This window comes from Peromyscus leucopus, chromosome 8a, assembly GCF_004664715.2.
Source record: "Peromyscus leucopus breed LL Stock chromosome 8a, UCI_PerLeu_2.1, whole genome shotgun sequence".
Taxonomy (NCBI): domain Eukaryota; kingdom Metazoa; phylum Chordata; class Mammalia; order Rodentia; family Cricetidae; genus Peromyscus; species Peromyscus leucopus.
This window is the reverse complement of record NC_051085.1, coordinates 26481349-26495428: the sequence shown is the minus strand read 5'-3', so window position 1 is coordinate 26495428 and position 14080 is coordinate 26481349. Positions and strand designations below refer to the sequence as shown.

General features: G+C 36.6%; 1 protein-coding gene across 8 annotated transcripts in view; it reads right to left on the bottom strand.

The window, feature by feature from the left end:
- Positions 1-14080, bottom strand: part of Lama2 (laminin subunit alpha 2) — a 573571-nt gene that overhangs the window by 433464 nt on the left and 126027 nt on the right. For all 8 annotated transcript variants that reach the window (XM_028877376.1, XM_028877370.2, XM_028877371.2 and 5 more), the window contains exon 2: positions 3420-3590. In XM_028877376.1, the coding sequence (XP_028733209.1) occupies positions 3420-3590 (171 nt within the window). The remainder of the gene's footprint in view (positions 1-3419; positions 3591-14080) is intronic.

Sequence of the window (14080 nt, the reverse complement as noted above, 5' to 3'; positions counted from 1 at the left end):
GAAAATAGATGGGAATATGTATCAACAATTAACCATAATTCCCACTTTAATAATCATAATTAATTTGCAAATACTGAATAATTGTTGGCAGAGTACCCTTATTTAAAAAAGACAGGAACATAATATCCTCAAAAAAGATAAACTATACAAGTCAAAGAAAGAGTCAACTATATCTGAAAACTGGCTGGGGAATCATAAGATAATCTTCTCAAATTGTTTGTGTTTTAATTAAGAAACACAAACTACTAACAGCCAGAAAGTTTGCTTCATTTTTTTTCTTTGCATGGTGATTAAATGCAGACCTTGTGGATTTATTATGGAAGGCCCCTGAATTTGTGGAAATTTATCATCTGTTACTACAACCTTTACTCAAGCACATTCACATAATTTATTGCCAAATTTTTATTCCTGTCATAGTTTATTCTTTCTGAGTTTCCAGTATCACAATTGACTTTGAAATGTAATGAAGCTGCTCAGACTTAAAAGCAACACAAAGTAAATCCAGGCTGTGACAAGTTTAAGAGACTACAAGTGAGCAAACAGAGACCTGGCGCTCTCCTCCTATGCACCTCATTTCACTGAAAGAATCATTTCTGGCTTTAGTGTGGAAAACGTGGTGTGTCTACATCAAAATATGAGTCTCTTCCACAGAGATGCAAGAGACCCCCAAACACAGAACCTTAAAGCAGGCAGGGAACAGCATGGGTCAGTGACTCTGCTGGAAAAGGTTAAGTCATCTATTTCTCCAACCAGGAGTCTCCACCTAATCACTCTCCACCCTAAACTTTGCATTATTATTGCTGCTTCTAGGACATTACTCACTTCCATCTTTCTCTGTTGTATATTAAAATATTTACATATTTAAGTGTATTTGTATAGTTAGTATACTTAGATCATATTATACAGTAATTATAATTTCATATTTAATATGTTTTATATAAGCATAAACATAGTGATGTCAACACATCTATCTTTCTAATCCTCTCTCTTTCCCATCCTAGTCTAAGCACGCAGCAGCTACAGATTCTCACCACCCCAGGTCCTCCATTCACCTACTACCATGTCCAGGCTTCTAGGATTTCATGTCTTAATGAAAAGTGAGGTACCAGTCCCTGAATAGATAGCAATTTCTGTTTGTCAGAACTCATCTTCATTCCCAGGGTATGTACAAGCTATTATCCATCCATTCATTTCTTTTTCTGGCGTTTTCTTCAATTTACTTGCTGCCCTGTATTTCTCCTCTATCGTCTCTGCCTTCTCCCTTGGGGTTCATCCAGACATTTGCTACTTCTCTTTTTACCCCCTCACTATCTACACCCCTAATCCTACCTCTTTACTCCCTATTTGGTGTCACATTCTCTTGATTGCCCACCTAGAAATCTTTTTATTTCATCACCTGCCTAGATTATCCATAGTAATTTCCTTACCTAATAAAGCTTCACCAGGGCTCTGGCCCTGGTCCTTGGCTCTTAATATACCATGCCATAGATAGAAAAACCCAAGATGTGTGCTACCACTGCCCACTCCTATGCATACAGCAGAGTTACTAAAAGATAAGAAAGTCTTTTCACGGATGCCTTCTATAAAACAGTTTTTCAAATACTCTGGACATACAACATCAGTAATTTTAATCACAGAAGTGTCTATATATTCATATGTATATCTATAATATCCAATTTAAAAAATCCCTAAATTTGATATAATGCCCTTTGACTACTATTCTCTCTCTCTCTCTCTCTCTCTCTCTCTCTCTCTCTCTCTCTCTCTCTCTCTCTCTCTCATAGTCTCATTTTTCTTGCTGAGATGAAAAAAGAATCCACAAATTGCAAAATCAGGTTTTCTTCCCTTTCTTTCCATTAAGAATAGCTCAATTGATCTATTCTCCTTCATACTAAGACATGGTAAAAGAGCATTTGTCCAAACCCATATAGACTGTACATCACTAAAAGTGAGTCCCAATGTAAATTGTGAGGGTTAGATGATAATGTGTCAATATAGGTTCAACAGTGTAGCTCTCTAGATAGCAGGGATAATGAAGACCGAAATTCTGTTGAGAAGGCCACACATATGCTGGGGAAGGGGATATTTGGGAAATCTTGGTACTTTATTCTTTATTTTACTGGCAAACTAAACTGTACTTAATAATATAGTGTGTGAACAAAATTGACCAAATTTTAAAATTGTCTAACTCTGAAATTATGTTTCCACCATAACTTCAATTTCCATTATTTACTCTATTAGTCTCTTTTCTAGGCAATCAATATAGATGCGCACATTGCTTTCTAAAACACATCTCTAAGCCAGTCTTCATCTCTAAAATTATTTTGAATCACTTCCCCTTATCATACAAATCATTTACAAGTTAAAGCAGATTACACACAGTTTCCTCAATATGCCATGTTGCATCATATCCTCTAGGTGTGTGTGTGTGTGTGTGTGTGTGTGTGTGTGTGTGTGTGTGACTTACTTTGATAATCTACTTATTCTTCCTAACTTGTACTGCCTCTGTCCAGGCATGACTCTCTCCCTGTGCTTAGATCTTCTTGCCAAGTTCTTAGTGCCTGATTTACTTTTCCCTTTTCCTGATTTTCTTATAATTTCTCTAAATCAAAGAATATAACTTTATGTCCTTGTATTGATCATAGTATATGTTCTGTGGAATAAGTATATGGTTCACAGAGGCCGACAAGAGAGCTTGGCATTCACCTCTTACTGGTCATTCCCCCACTGGATTGTAGGACCCTTCATAACCTGTTTCCAGCTTCTATACTCCATATATGTCTGGACTCCACCCTCTAGAAATTTCAGTTCTTGCCATTCTTAACTACTTGCACATCTTTTTACAAGGAAGATTTTCTGATTTTTTTTCCTTCCTCACCTTGCTCTTCTCATCCCCTCTTCACTTATTAACCTCTTTAGTTCATACTTGGCCTAGGCTGCCAGCTTCACCATGGTTTCCTCAGGCAAGCCTTCTTTCTCTTACACTCAGACTGAACTTATAACCTCTTCTTTCAGTTCAGGTCCTGTATTCATTAACCCCTGGCTCACGAGTTGAAGGCAGGACAATACTTTATTCCCCTTGAATCTCAAGAACAGTACCTCGAAAATAGGTAAACCATGAACAGCCAAATTCCATGAGAATCACCACATCCCCGGAGAGCATTCTGGGGCCAGTGATCCTAGTAACGGACACAAAACTTCAACAGGTGAATTCCCCTCTATTATTGAACTTGATGTATGTATGGGACACTGGTGTTAAAATATGTTTCTAGGATGACTAAGAGGGACCACAGAAAGCTCAACAAAAAATTCTGGAATTCTTAGGTTCACAAGTCCCTTGAACTTAATGCAACTTGGCCTCAATGTCTATTTATCATCCATTCCATTTAGTGCCATACAAATACATATATAATACATACGATGTGGATGGCTGCTGTTTTGATTGCAGATTCGACACTGAGGGTTCCTCACAGGCTGCCCAGGGACATGCTCCACCAACTTGCAGTACATTTCGGGTCCCTTTTCCCCACATGTAGCATTGGTTGTGATGAGTGCATTAGAAGCAAGGTTCAGGACAGCAGGAAATAAACCTGAAAAAGAGAGACAAATGAAGATATGCCACACAAATTTCTTGCTATGTTTAAAGTAAAACTAAGTTAAGATATCATTCAGGAAATTAAATTAATCAAAAATCAAATAATTAGTCACTAAATACCTGACTTAAGTCAATGCACTGCATCAAAAGTACATTATTAAGAGACTATTTCTTTTACTTTCTGGGTCTTAAGATGTTCTTTTAACATTTAGCCTCTAAAAATTTAATTTAAATAGCCATGTCTCAAGCAGACATTTAAAAATAGCCTTTATGTATTTGATATGATGGTATTATTTATCTGAGTATACTGTATTCAATCTCGGCTAGCTAATACCCAGAATTAAGCTATGATCATACGCAGTTTCTATACTACTATGTACCTATGTTTCTCGGGGTACTTTTACATGCCAATTATCACTTAGTGTAAATTACTACTACAACATATGCATATGCAGACTGGAAAAAAATACATTGCTAAAAGTCCTTAGAGAACTATTTATTTCTGGTTTCTGTGCTACCATAACTTTATCATAGCCATAGTAGTTAATGATCATAGGACAGATATTTCTGCTTTGGGTCTAACAGAAGGATTTGACTTATGCAGGGCCATCTCAGTGCAAAGTTGGAGAGGCCTCTTGTTCCAGCTCAGAATCCAGTGGAGGCTTTTTACTTCCTCCTAGGTAATGCCAATTCTGCTACATGCATGACTACAACTTGCATTCTATGAGCCTCCTTTCAATGACAGTGCCATGAAGTCAATCACCAAAAGCCCTTCCTTCACTGAAACCTCATCATAAAGAAGACATACTTGAGATGACAAATAAGTAGACTTGATTTGTACATGGAACGTTCTAGCCACTCAGGCTGACTCTGCTCTGTACCTGGACCAGGGATGTCTCTATCATTTCAACTTCAGACAGAAAGTTCTTCTTATCTGCATTCTATGCATGGTGTTTGGCTGAGACTCTTGGACTCATTAGTTCATAGATGCTTTCTGCTTTAACTTCAAGCATTAACACAAGGTGAAGACAGAGTCAGAACTCAGCCTATCTACAAGATGGAGAGATGACATACATGTTGGCTCATAAATATCAGCCGGCACCAGCTGCCTTTGTTGCTAGCACCCTTCCCTGTTAGTGCATATCCACAACATGGCTGACACTATTCCATCCATGTCTGCCATCACTCTAGTGCTTTTCATCTTCGTGGACTAATTTGTGCCACAAAACAGCCATGTGATCTGCGTGCTACTTGACCTCTACTTTATCAAGCTGCTAAGCAACTTGCCTGGGAGACAGATGGCAAACAGCAGGGCTGTGATTCACAACCAAGACATCTGACCCCAGAGTCTAGTCTCTTAACACTGCCACAGTGTGATACGGAACATATGTTTTGTATTCATTTGTAGCCTTAGTTGACCTTAGAATTGCACTGAAAGAATTTTTTTAAAAAGGAAAACCAGAAAGAGTATTTAAAATATTGGATTGGACTCATATGTGTTTGTGTTTGATTACTGAATTTTATTTTGGACCAGAAGAATAAGAGAAAACATAAAACATATTTTAAATATTGTGATCTTTATTGTAATTGGTTTTAAAACTTTAGAAGTAGATAAAGTGATACCTCAGCTGTCATAAATCACTCCCAAATTGATATATATATATATATATATATATATATATATATATATATATCCTTACAGCTTCTGTTTCCACACTCTCCAGTCTCTAAATGCCCCTGACTCCCCTCCTCCAATGAACCTCCCTCCTTAGCATTCTTGTTTTAAGCTTGTTTTCAGCTAACCGTTATTTGAAGTTTACACCTTTCCCTCATTTTCTAGCATTTTAACATTTACTTCTGTTACTTAATCCCATTCACTAGCTCAACTCTTCTTTCTATTGACTTTGCTCACCTCTACATCTTCTGGCCTTCCCACAACGAACCAATCTATTCATGCTATGTGGTCAGCTTATCTGATCACTGTTCAGAGAAATACTAGCCAGTCACAAGAATATCATCTTTACATCACAAAAAATACAGTGTTTTGTAAAAAGAAAATGATACAACAGGCACGCACTATATTTTTCATTTTATCTTCCCTACATACCAAATAAATGTTATTGGAAATAGTCTCACCATTTTGTGAAGTTATGAAATTGCAAATTTTAAATAATTAGTCTCCAGAGAACTACTTCTGTATCTTAGGCATTTTGTTATCTTGTTTAGTAAATTATATATGATGAAATAAATGAGGTTCATCTAGATGTCTTTTTCCTCAGTTGTTCTGCACCATTTTATGCTACTGTAAAATTATTCTTTCATCAAAGGTATTTTGAGCATGCACTAAACCATATATCCAAAAAGTTGAAAAATACAAAGATGAACTTCATGAGGAAGGGAACTTTAAATGAGCTCTTGGGAGAAAGCAAAGCTTATTTTCTAGAAAAACACAAGAAAGGAATGAGTAAGAGTGCTAGCCAGAGGAAATGGTGTCCGAGTTGAACTCTCTGGACAATCTATGGTCACGCTGAAACTGTCAGAGTATCTGAACCTGCCTTTGACCTATCACATAAGAGAATGTAATTGGATAGGTATGTGACATGAATATAGATGCATATAGCACACATAAAAAACACATAGTTGTTCATCAGCAGAGACCATTGTATGTTTGTCATTACTGGCCATTCATTTTCCTTATTTATTCGTTCTTCTTCAAATATTTAATTTAAAGTATAAAAATAAAATGTGAGAAAAAAAAACACCTGCTTGGTTTTCTGTTTGGAGAAGAGCTATATCTTTCTTTCTGGCTAGGTAGGTAAGCTCTGTCTAATGCCTTCCAGGAAAACCAGTTTATGTATATAAAAGCTACCTTCAGCCTGCTGTAGATAAGTAGGTATTATGAATTTGGTTCCGTCATTTTTCTCTCTTCTTTAACTGATAACTAGTCCTGAACCTCCTATGATATTGGTTTTGTCTTGCTAATATTGGCAAACCCTTTGTATTCTGAAATGGTGCAGCCCTGTAGGACTTAATTTGAGAAGACCAGATCTGTGCTATCTAAGGACAAAGCAATCATGAAAGAAGGATCAAAAAGAGAGATGCAGGATCACACTATTTAGTAGGTATTCTATGTTTATAATATAGAAAACTGGATTCCATGCCATTTTTTTCTACAGGAGTATATGGATCAAATGAATGAGAAAGATAGAGCCTTAATAGGATTATAGATGCCTAAGCGATATTGATCAAGAAACCATGTTATGTTCTTCATGGCGTTTAATTCCCAATCATCCTACTGTGCAATTGCAGTTTAGAAAAGCAGTACAGTTCAAAGGAGATAAATAACACACAGTTAAAACTGATAATATAATTTGAACCTAGCTCTGAAAAGCTCAGAATGCTTGATGAGGAGTTAGACTTTGCTCCTCTGAAAATTTTATCAATTTATGTACTTCACAAAATAAATAACTTAGTCACCACTCCAATATTGCTTCATGGGGTTTTTATGCATTATATTAAAGATATTAATTAAATTTATATCTAGCATCTTTCACTTTTTTCTGTTGATTTGCTTCTACTATATTTATTGATCATATACTCAAATTAACCTCTTCACAGTATAATAGTCTTGCTTCAAGGTCAAGGAGCAGCGGCTTTATCAGATTTTATTATTATTTTGCTGTTTGTTTTTTAAAAAGCAATGAAGTGTATTGGTCTTGGAAAGTCCTCAATTAGTTGTTAATGACCAGTTCAAAGAATAGGTCGATATTTGAGCTTTTATTGAATCTTTGGCATGTCATATTCTGAATTACAATGCATTTTCATTATATGCTAAATCTATTAGGCTATTTTCATCATTCCCTCTCAAAAGCATCGGGATAATATCTATTGTCATTCTTGATATGGGTCACCTGCTAAGATTATATAACCATTATGACTGTAGATGAACTACAAATAGCTGATGAACATTTTAAGAATGTTGACTTGCAGGTTCTCAATTCAATTTGAGATCCTGCAATTTTAATAACATAAAACGCAGTGGTTATTATCCATATAATCATGATTGACAGTTTTCTGAGTAGATTCGAAACTAAATAAAATTTAGTTGGATTTACAGTTATAAGAAACAAAGTCTGATGTAAGCTAAATGAATATTTTTTCTTTATCTAATATGTATATGAGAAATTACAATATGCATACTGCTTAAAAAGGAATATATTTAGTTTTATATTGTATATACTTGGTAAGTATACAACTTAAAAAAAGTCTGGATCTAAATAAGGGAACAAAATAAAAAAATTTGCTCCCTTGTGGCAAATATTTGGAAAACTCACTGCAAGTTCATTGGTTTTGTTTGGCATATTTAAAGTGTTCGCTTGTTCATAATGTGGCATGTTCACACATATTGGCATGGTTTTCATGTCCTACACAGTCAGAGCTGCACATTTTGGCTTTCAATGGTGGGTGCATTTTTTAAATCTACTTAAGCTCCTTTCAAAGCAAAGCAAGTGTTGGTTCTGACTGGTCCAAAGCTATCTATGGAAGATAAAAGCTGTGGCTTCTCAAAATACCTGTCTGTCTATTGACATGGGAGCTACTGTCGAATCAGAGGAACCTAGAATATTAAAGGCAGAGGAAGGGTGTATGCACCCAAGAAGGAAATGCCATATGATCATTTCACAACATCCATGGTTTCATTCCCTGGAAGAATCAAATCAAAGAGCAAAACCAAGGAGCCACAACGGCTCTCAAGTGATGAGGAAAATACTCGAACAGAGAGAATCACAGAAAAAGTGACTCCAAACCTGTTTCCAAACTCTGCCCAAAGGTTAGATGCCAAGAACTCTACTCTAGCAGGGCTTGGAAGGTTACAGATTTGAGCTTGAAGTGTGAATATAGTTAGTTAACAACTACCAACAAGAAGCTGGGAGAGCATTCTTCAAAAGAACACAACAGAATCCAGAGTTTCTACAAAATGTTTCACAAAATCCAATGCACATTTAAAAAGATCCCTAGACAAAGAAATAATAAAATCTAACTCAAATTTAAAGAAAAGGTCCTCAATAGAGATCACTGCTGAAATCAAACACATATTGGAATAAGCAAACAAACGTTTCAATGCAGTTTTCTAACTGTATTAACTGATATAGACTCACGGGCAGTGCTTGCAGTGACAAGAAATTTATGAATCTTTTTATCAAAGTTGAAATGACAACACATAATTCAATTATCTGGAATGTTTAAGTCAATTATATATAACATATTACATATTACATATAATTAATATGTCATGGAAATAGATATGAAAAAGGCAAAGACAGCAAAATATTAATTTTATAATCTCAATTGTGGATAATATTGTGTTTAACATGTAAGGTTTTTTTTAAAACTTTGCTTCATAGAGGAAAATTTTCATCACAAAATTTTGACAGGAAAACTCTATAGAAATGGGGCTATCTCAGTGCTTAAGAGCACATGCTGCTCTTCTAGAGGACTGAATTTGGTTCCCAGCATTAATGTCAGGCAGCTCAAACCCACCTATAACTACAGCACAAAGGGAGAATCTAATTCCCTCTTCTGGTCTCTGCACCCATGTGACACATACACACATACACTCACAGAATCCGTTTTTAAGTCAGTAGGTGTAACCTAAATTTAAGATTCATCTTATGCTTTGGTTTCAATCAACTTGCAATATCAGCACAAGCAAAATTTAAATTAATATTTTTTAAATGTGCGAAAGGATGATCGGATGCTACAAAGGAAACTGTCCTTTCAAAGTCCCCCAGAACTAGATGAACTGAACAAAGAGAGCACTTGATAGCAAACTATTGCAGGAACTCTACTTTCCCTGGGCAACTTTCCAATTCCAGTTTCCCCTTTCAAGTAAATAAAAGATTTTGACTTTGGATCATATTAAGTACATGAGTTGTATTATGAAGAATGGTATGAGTCCATGTGAAATGCATTCAGCACAGTGGCTGAGCTGTGTGAGTGTGTGTGTGTGTGTGTGTGTGTATGTGTGTGTGTGTGTGTGTGTGTGTGTGTGTGATACTGTGCATGATGTGCTACTCTGTGTGTGTGTGATACTGTGAGTGATGTGCTACTCTATGTGTGTGTGTGTGTGTGTGTGTGTGTGTGTATGTGTGATACTGTGAGTGGTGTGGTACTGAGTGTGTGTGTGTGTGTGTGTGAGTGTTAACTGTGCATGATGTGGTACTGTGTGTGTGTGTGTGTGTGTGTGTGTGTGTGTGTGTGTGCTCTTGTGTGTGTGGTACTGTGAGTGATATAGTACTGTGAGTGGTGTGTGTGTGTGTGTGTGTGTGTGTGTGTGTGCATTTGTTTGTGTATGTATACACATAGAGGCCAGAGGTCAATATCAAGTGTCTTCCCAGGCTGCCTGTGAGAGACAGGATCTCTCCCCGAACCTGAAGCTCACTGACTCTGCCACACTGGCTGGCCGGCAAGCTCCAGGGATATTTTCGTCTTTACCTCCTCCTGACACTCGGATTACAGGCACATCCTGTATGCCTAGCTGGATGTGGATGCTGAGGATCTAAGTCCCCGAGGGTCCTTTTACTTGAGCAACAAGCTTTTACTGATTGAGTGATCTCTTCTTAAGCCTGAAAATTAATTTTCTTTCCAAAGCCCGCCCTGTCCCATCCCTGTTCACATTAAAGGAGCACCATCCTCGCCTGCTCCTTCACTGCTGAGTCACATGCAAACTTGCCTGCTCTCCTCCTTGCTGTCCCCATGATGTCATGGCCCCACTTCTCTGCTAGCTTCACGGGTCCTATTGTTCATTTCCAAACAGCTTCATTCTAAGAAAGCACCCCTTCCTGTCACCTGAATCCTCGCCTTCCTCTGACAACTGTATTACTTCTGATCTCCCAATAGGCCCCCAGTAGGTCCACAGAATCCTTCTGGTTCATTTAAGGGACTTGCAAATCAGTTCATCCCATATCTCTCAGTAACTCCTTTTCCAAGATTTGAGTAATCCTCCTCTTCCATATACTCTTCTCCAATATGGAGTGACTTCATGAAGACCATCCCGAAAGTGCTGCCTGATACAGTCATTTTTATCCCCCAAATTTCTACCGTTCTCATCAAATGTATACTTATCAGCCAGTGGGGATTGCAATTTGCTGAAATCAGGAATGGTAAAAAGTATTTTGTGAATGGTTACAGACAACTTCATCATTGTAAGATGTCCACTTCCAATTCATTAATTTTGTCTTCAGATTAATACTACTATATACTATAAGTAGTTAAAGTCACCTAACTGGTCTTTCTGTGTGACTTTACTCCCTTGATTTTCAACAGTGTCATTGAAGTGATCTTTCTAAAACATCCTGTCACTTCCTGTTTTAAGGCATTTGTGAGTTGCCTGTTGCACACAGCATAGTAGCCAGATTCCATGGTCAGCTCCATGTTAATACCCTACTGCATGCCTTCCTATACCCATGCTGGCCTATGTCATTCTGTTTACAAATACAGCAAGTATTTCAAAACTCTGTTTGTGTGATAGAATTTTGTCCTTTCTACATAATCTGTGCAATATGCTCATCTGCTCAGCTCTCATGACCGAGTTCAAATATTCCTTAGAGTGTGAACATGTTTCCTAATTTTGCTACACTGAATTTGTTTCCTTCCTGGTGTGGTATAGTACATTTTATTATAATCCTCATAATGTTTTAAGCCTGTGCAATGGCTAGCTAGTCTACGACTGAGTATAAAAACAACCCCAGCTAACATATAATACCACAGATATTGAAATGTATTAGATGAGAATAAAAATGTGCACTATATAATCCTTCTGGGGAAGTCTTTCCCACAAAGCCAATAAACTTATTGGTGCCTTGGGATGACAAAAATATGGAATTGCTTTGCTGTTTTAGCCAAATTAAAAAAATGGAAGGAAAAAGTCATACCATTTGAAAAATAAAGGAAACTTTGACCATATCCTTCTTTCCTCCATCCCTACTCCATTTCATTTTTTTCTATTCTATTACAAATGCCCAAATGAACAAATAAATATGCACAGTTGCTTCACCTATATACTTATAGGGAGGAAAAACCCTCTGTGAATTGCCTATTACCTACAGCATAACAGCCAGATTGCTTGGTAATCTGAGTGTTTGTAATCAGACTCCCACCTGCCTCTCTGCATGGCCACTAATCACAACTAGTTTTAAAAAGGTACAACAATAACACAATGATCATGATCATACATAGCCACAAGGTCACTTAATGAATGGATTTTAAAGTGAAAAATGTATTTTTCTTTACCTTTAAATCATTGAACTTTCTACTTGTATTACCTTTGTGTAAATGTTGATAAACTACTATTTTACATTATCATTTTTAAAGACCCAATATATTTAGTGTATAAATTAAAGGAAATTTAATGTTATATGGCATTGATATCTAATGGTATTTGGTGGCTTGCTGAGAAAAAAAATCCTTGAGTCACAAAACAACTGTTTTCAATATACTTGTTTTAATGATGGAGTTCAGTCATGTATTATTTATAATACACGGCAGATCTCTGCCTTTCTCCTTATCATTTCCTCTTTTCTTGTCATCATAGTCAGAGTACACGGTATTTCTCTCTGAGTTCTTGCCAAGCACCTATCACCTATCAAGAGAAAAAAGAAAAAAAGTGTGTAGAGTGGAGCTGTTTGAATATTTCTAATTTTCCATTTCAGTTTCTAGGTCTGTAGAGCATTTTAAAATATATTCATGCGTGTAAACAGGGCTGTTTGCAAGTGATTCGCTATTTAAAAGACAAAAGAGAACATGCCAATTGCAAATGTTCTAAGATGTGTCAAGGAAGTAAAAGAGACACTTGTCTGTCGAAATCCTAGCTATGTGGGTGTGTAGGAATATACTAGTATAAAACAAAATTGGAACAAAACAAAATGTTGAAGAGAATGGCTTCCAGCTGTGCACCGCAGGAAGTCGTTTAATGCTCTCCATCCACAATGCAGATGACGAGTTTTATAGAACTGAAAAATCAGCCCAATTTGAACTAATCGCCATCCAGACACACAGCACTTGAGAGCTTGGAGAAAAATAACATCCAACCCAGTTGGCCAGTAGCAAACAAAGCCAAGGAGACAATGTATTCCAGTTCTGTTTCCACGACTTGCAAATTCATGTCATAATTCATCACTTAATTCTGCCCTTCCAAATTTTGTATGCTTCCAAAATAAAAGAACATTTCCAAAGATCTCTGATTTGGTCTCCCTTTTTATTTTTTTTTTTCACCAGAAACAAACAAACAGAAAAAGTTATGTTTCTCTGAAGAATTTATTTTAAAGATCACTTACTCTTAGTTTGTTTTTAATAGAGAAAGACGAAAATTCAAGCAGGCTTTATTTTTTTAATCACCAAAAGGGAAATAAACCAGACACGATCAGATGAACCGCCATTGGTTGTATACAAGATCCGCTGACAGGTATCAATATAAACTCTGCATAACAGATGCATACTAAAGTAAGCATTATGAACACAAATGGCTTCTCAAACACTTGGTCCAGCCTAGAAGACATTACTATATAACAAATCCTAATTAAAGCAGCAGTAAATCCTTATTACCGTATCAATTTGCTAGGGCCTAAAATTAAGACATAGCTGAGAAAGTAACTGTCATTATAACCCAACTACCTGGGAGGAACAATGATGTACCAAGGAAATCATAATAGTTTGTAACATGCTTTCAGATGGTGATAGTTGTACTTCAATCTCTCTCAATTTCTGAACACACTATATGAAATCAATTCTAACTATGCTGTGCTTGGCAAAGTATTTACTATAACATACTTCTTGAAGTGAAAAAATCAAATTTAGCAAGATATCTTTGTGACTAGATTGAGCATATTTTAACCTCAAGTTTAACTGCCCTAGAAACAGGTCCCCACCATCCTCTGCTCCTATCCCTTACCTGCTGTCATGCAAACACTGCTCTGCTTACATTTCCAGTCCCTATCAAAGGCATGAAAATCCTACCTGACACTGGCAAAACTAGAATCTACCCACTGTTTTGTGTGTGTTTGACTATGTTCTTCCTGTGGGAGAATCCTGAATAACAATCCAGATGGTTTTCAAAATCAGTATGTTAAAAAAAAAAATAATCATCTTTGTTGAGACATTTATTTGGAATGTTCTAGCATGAGAATACCCAAATTTATATTGAGGGGGTAGCAGTTGGGGTGAATCAATTGCATCAAGGTTCCATCCAACCTCACTTCATCAGTATCAACAGAACATATGCTCAATGCCTGCTTTTGTCTGCCTGTTCCAAAACCAGCCCTACAAACCGAATGTCTCCTTGGTAGGTCTTTACATTACTGAAGTTGAAGTTGAGAGGCTTGCTTATAATGTAGCAAACCAATAGAAAACTTTATGCTATGTCTGCTGTAATAATAATCCAACAACAAAAACTAAAAAATGAAAAATCTCTATACTACCTGCTATACATGC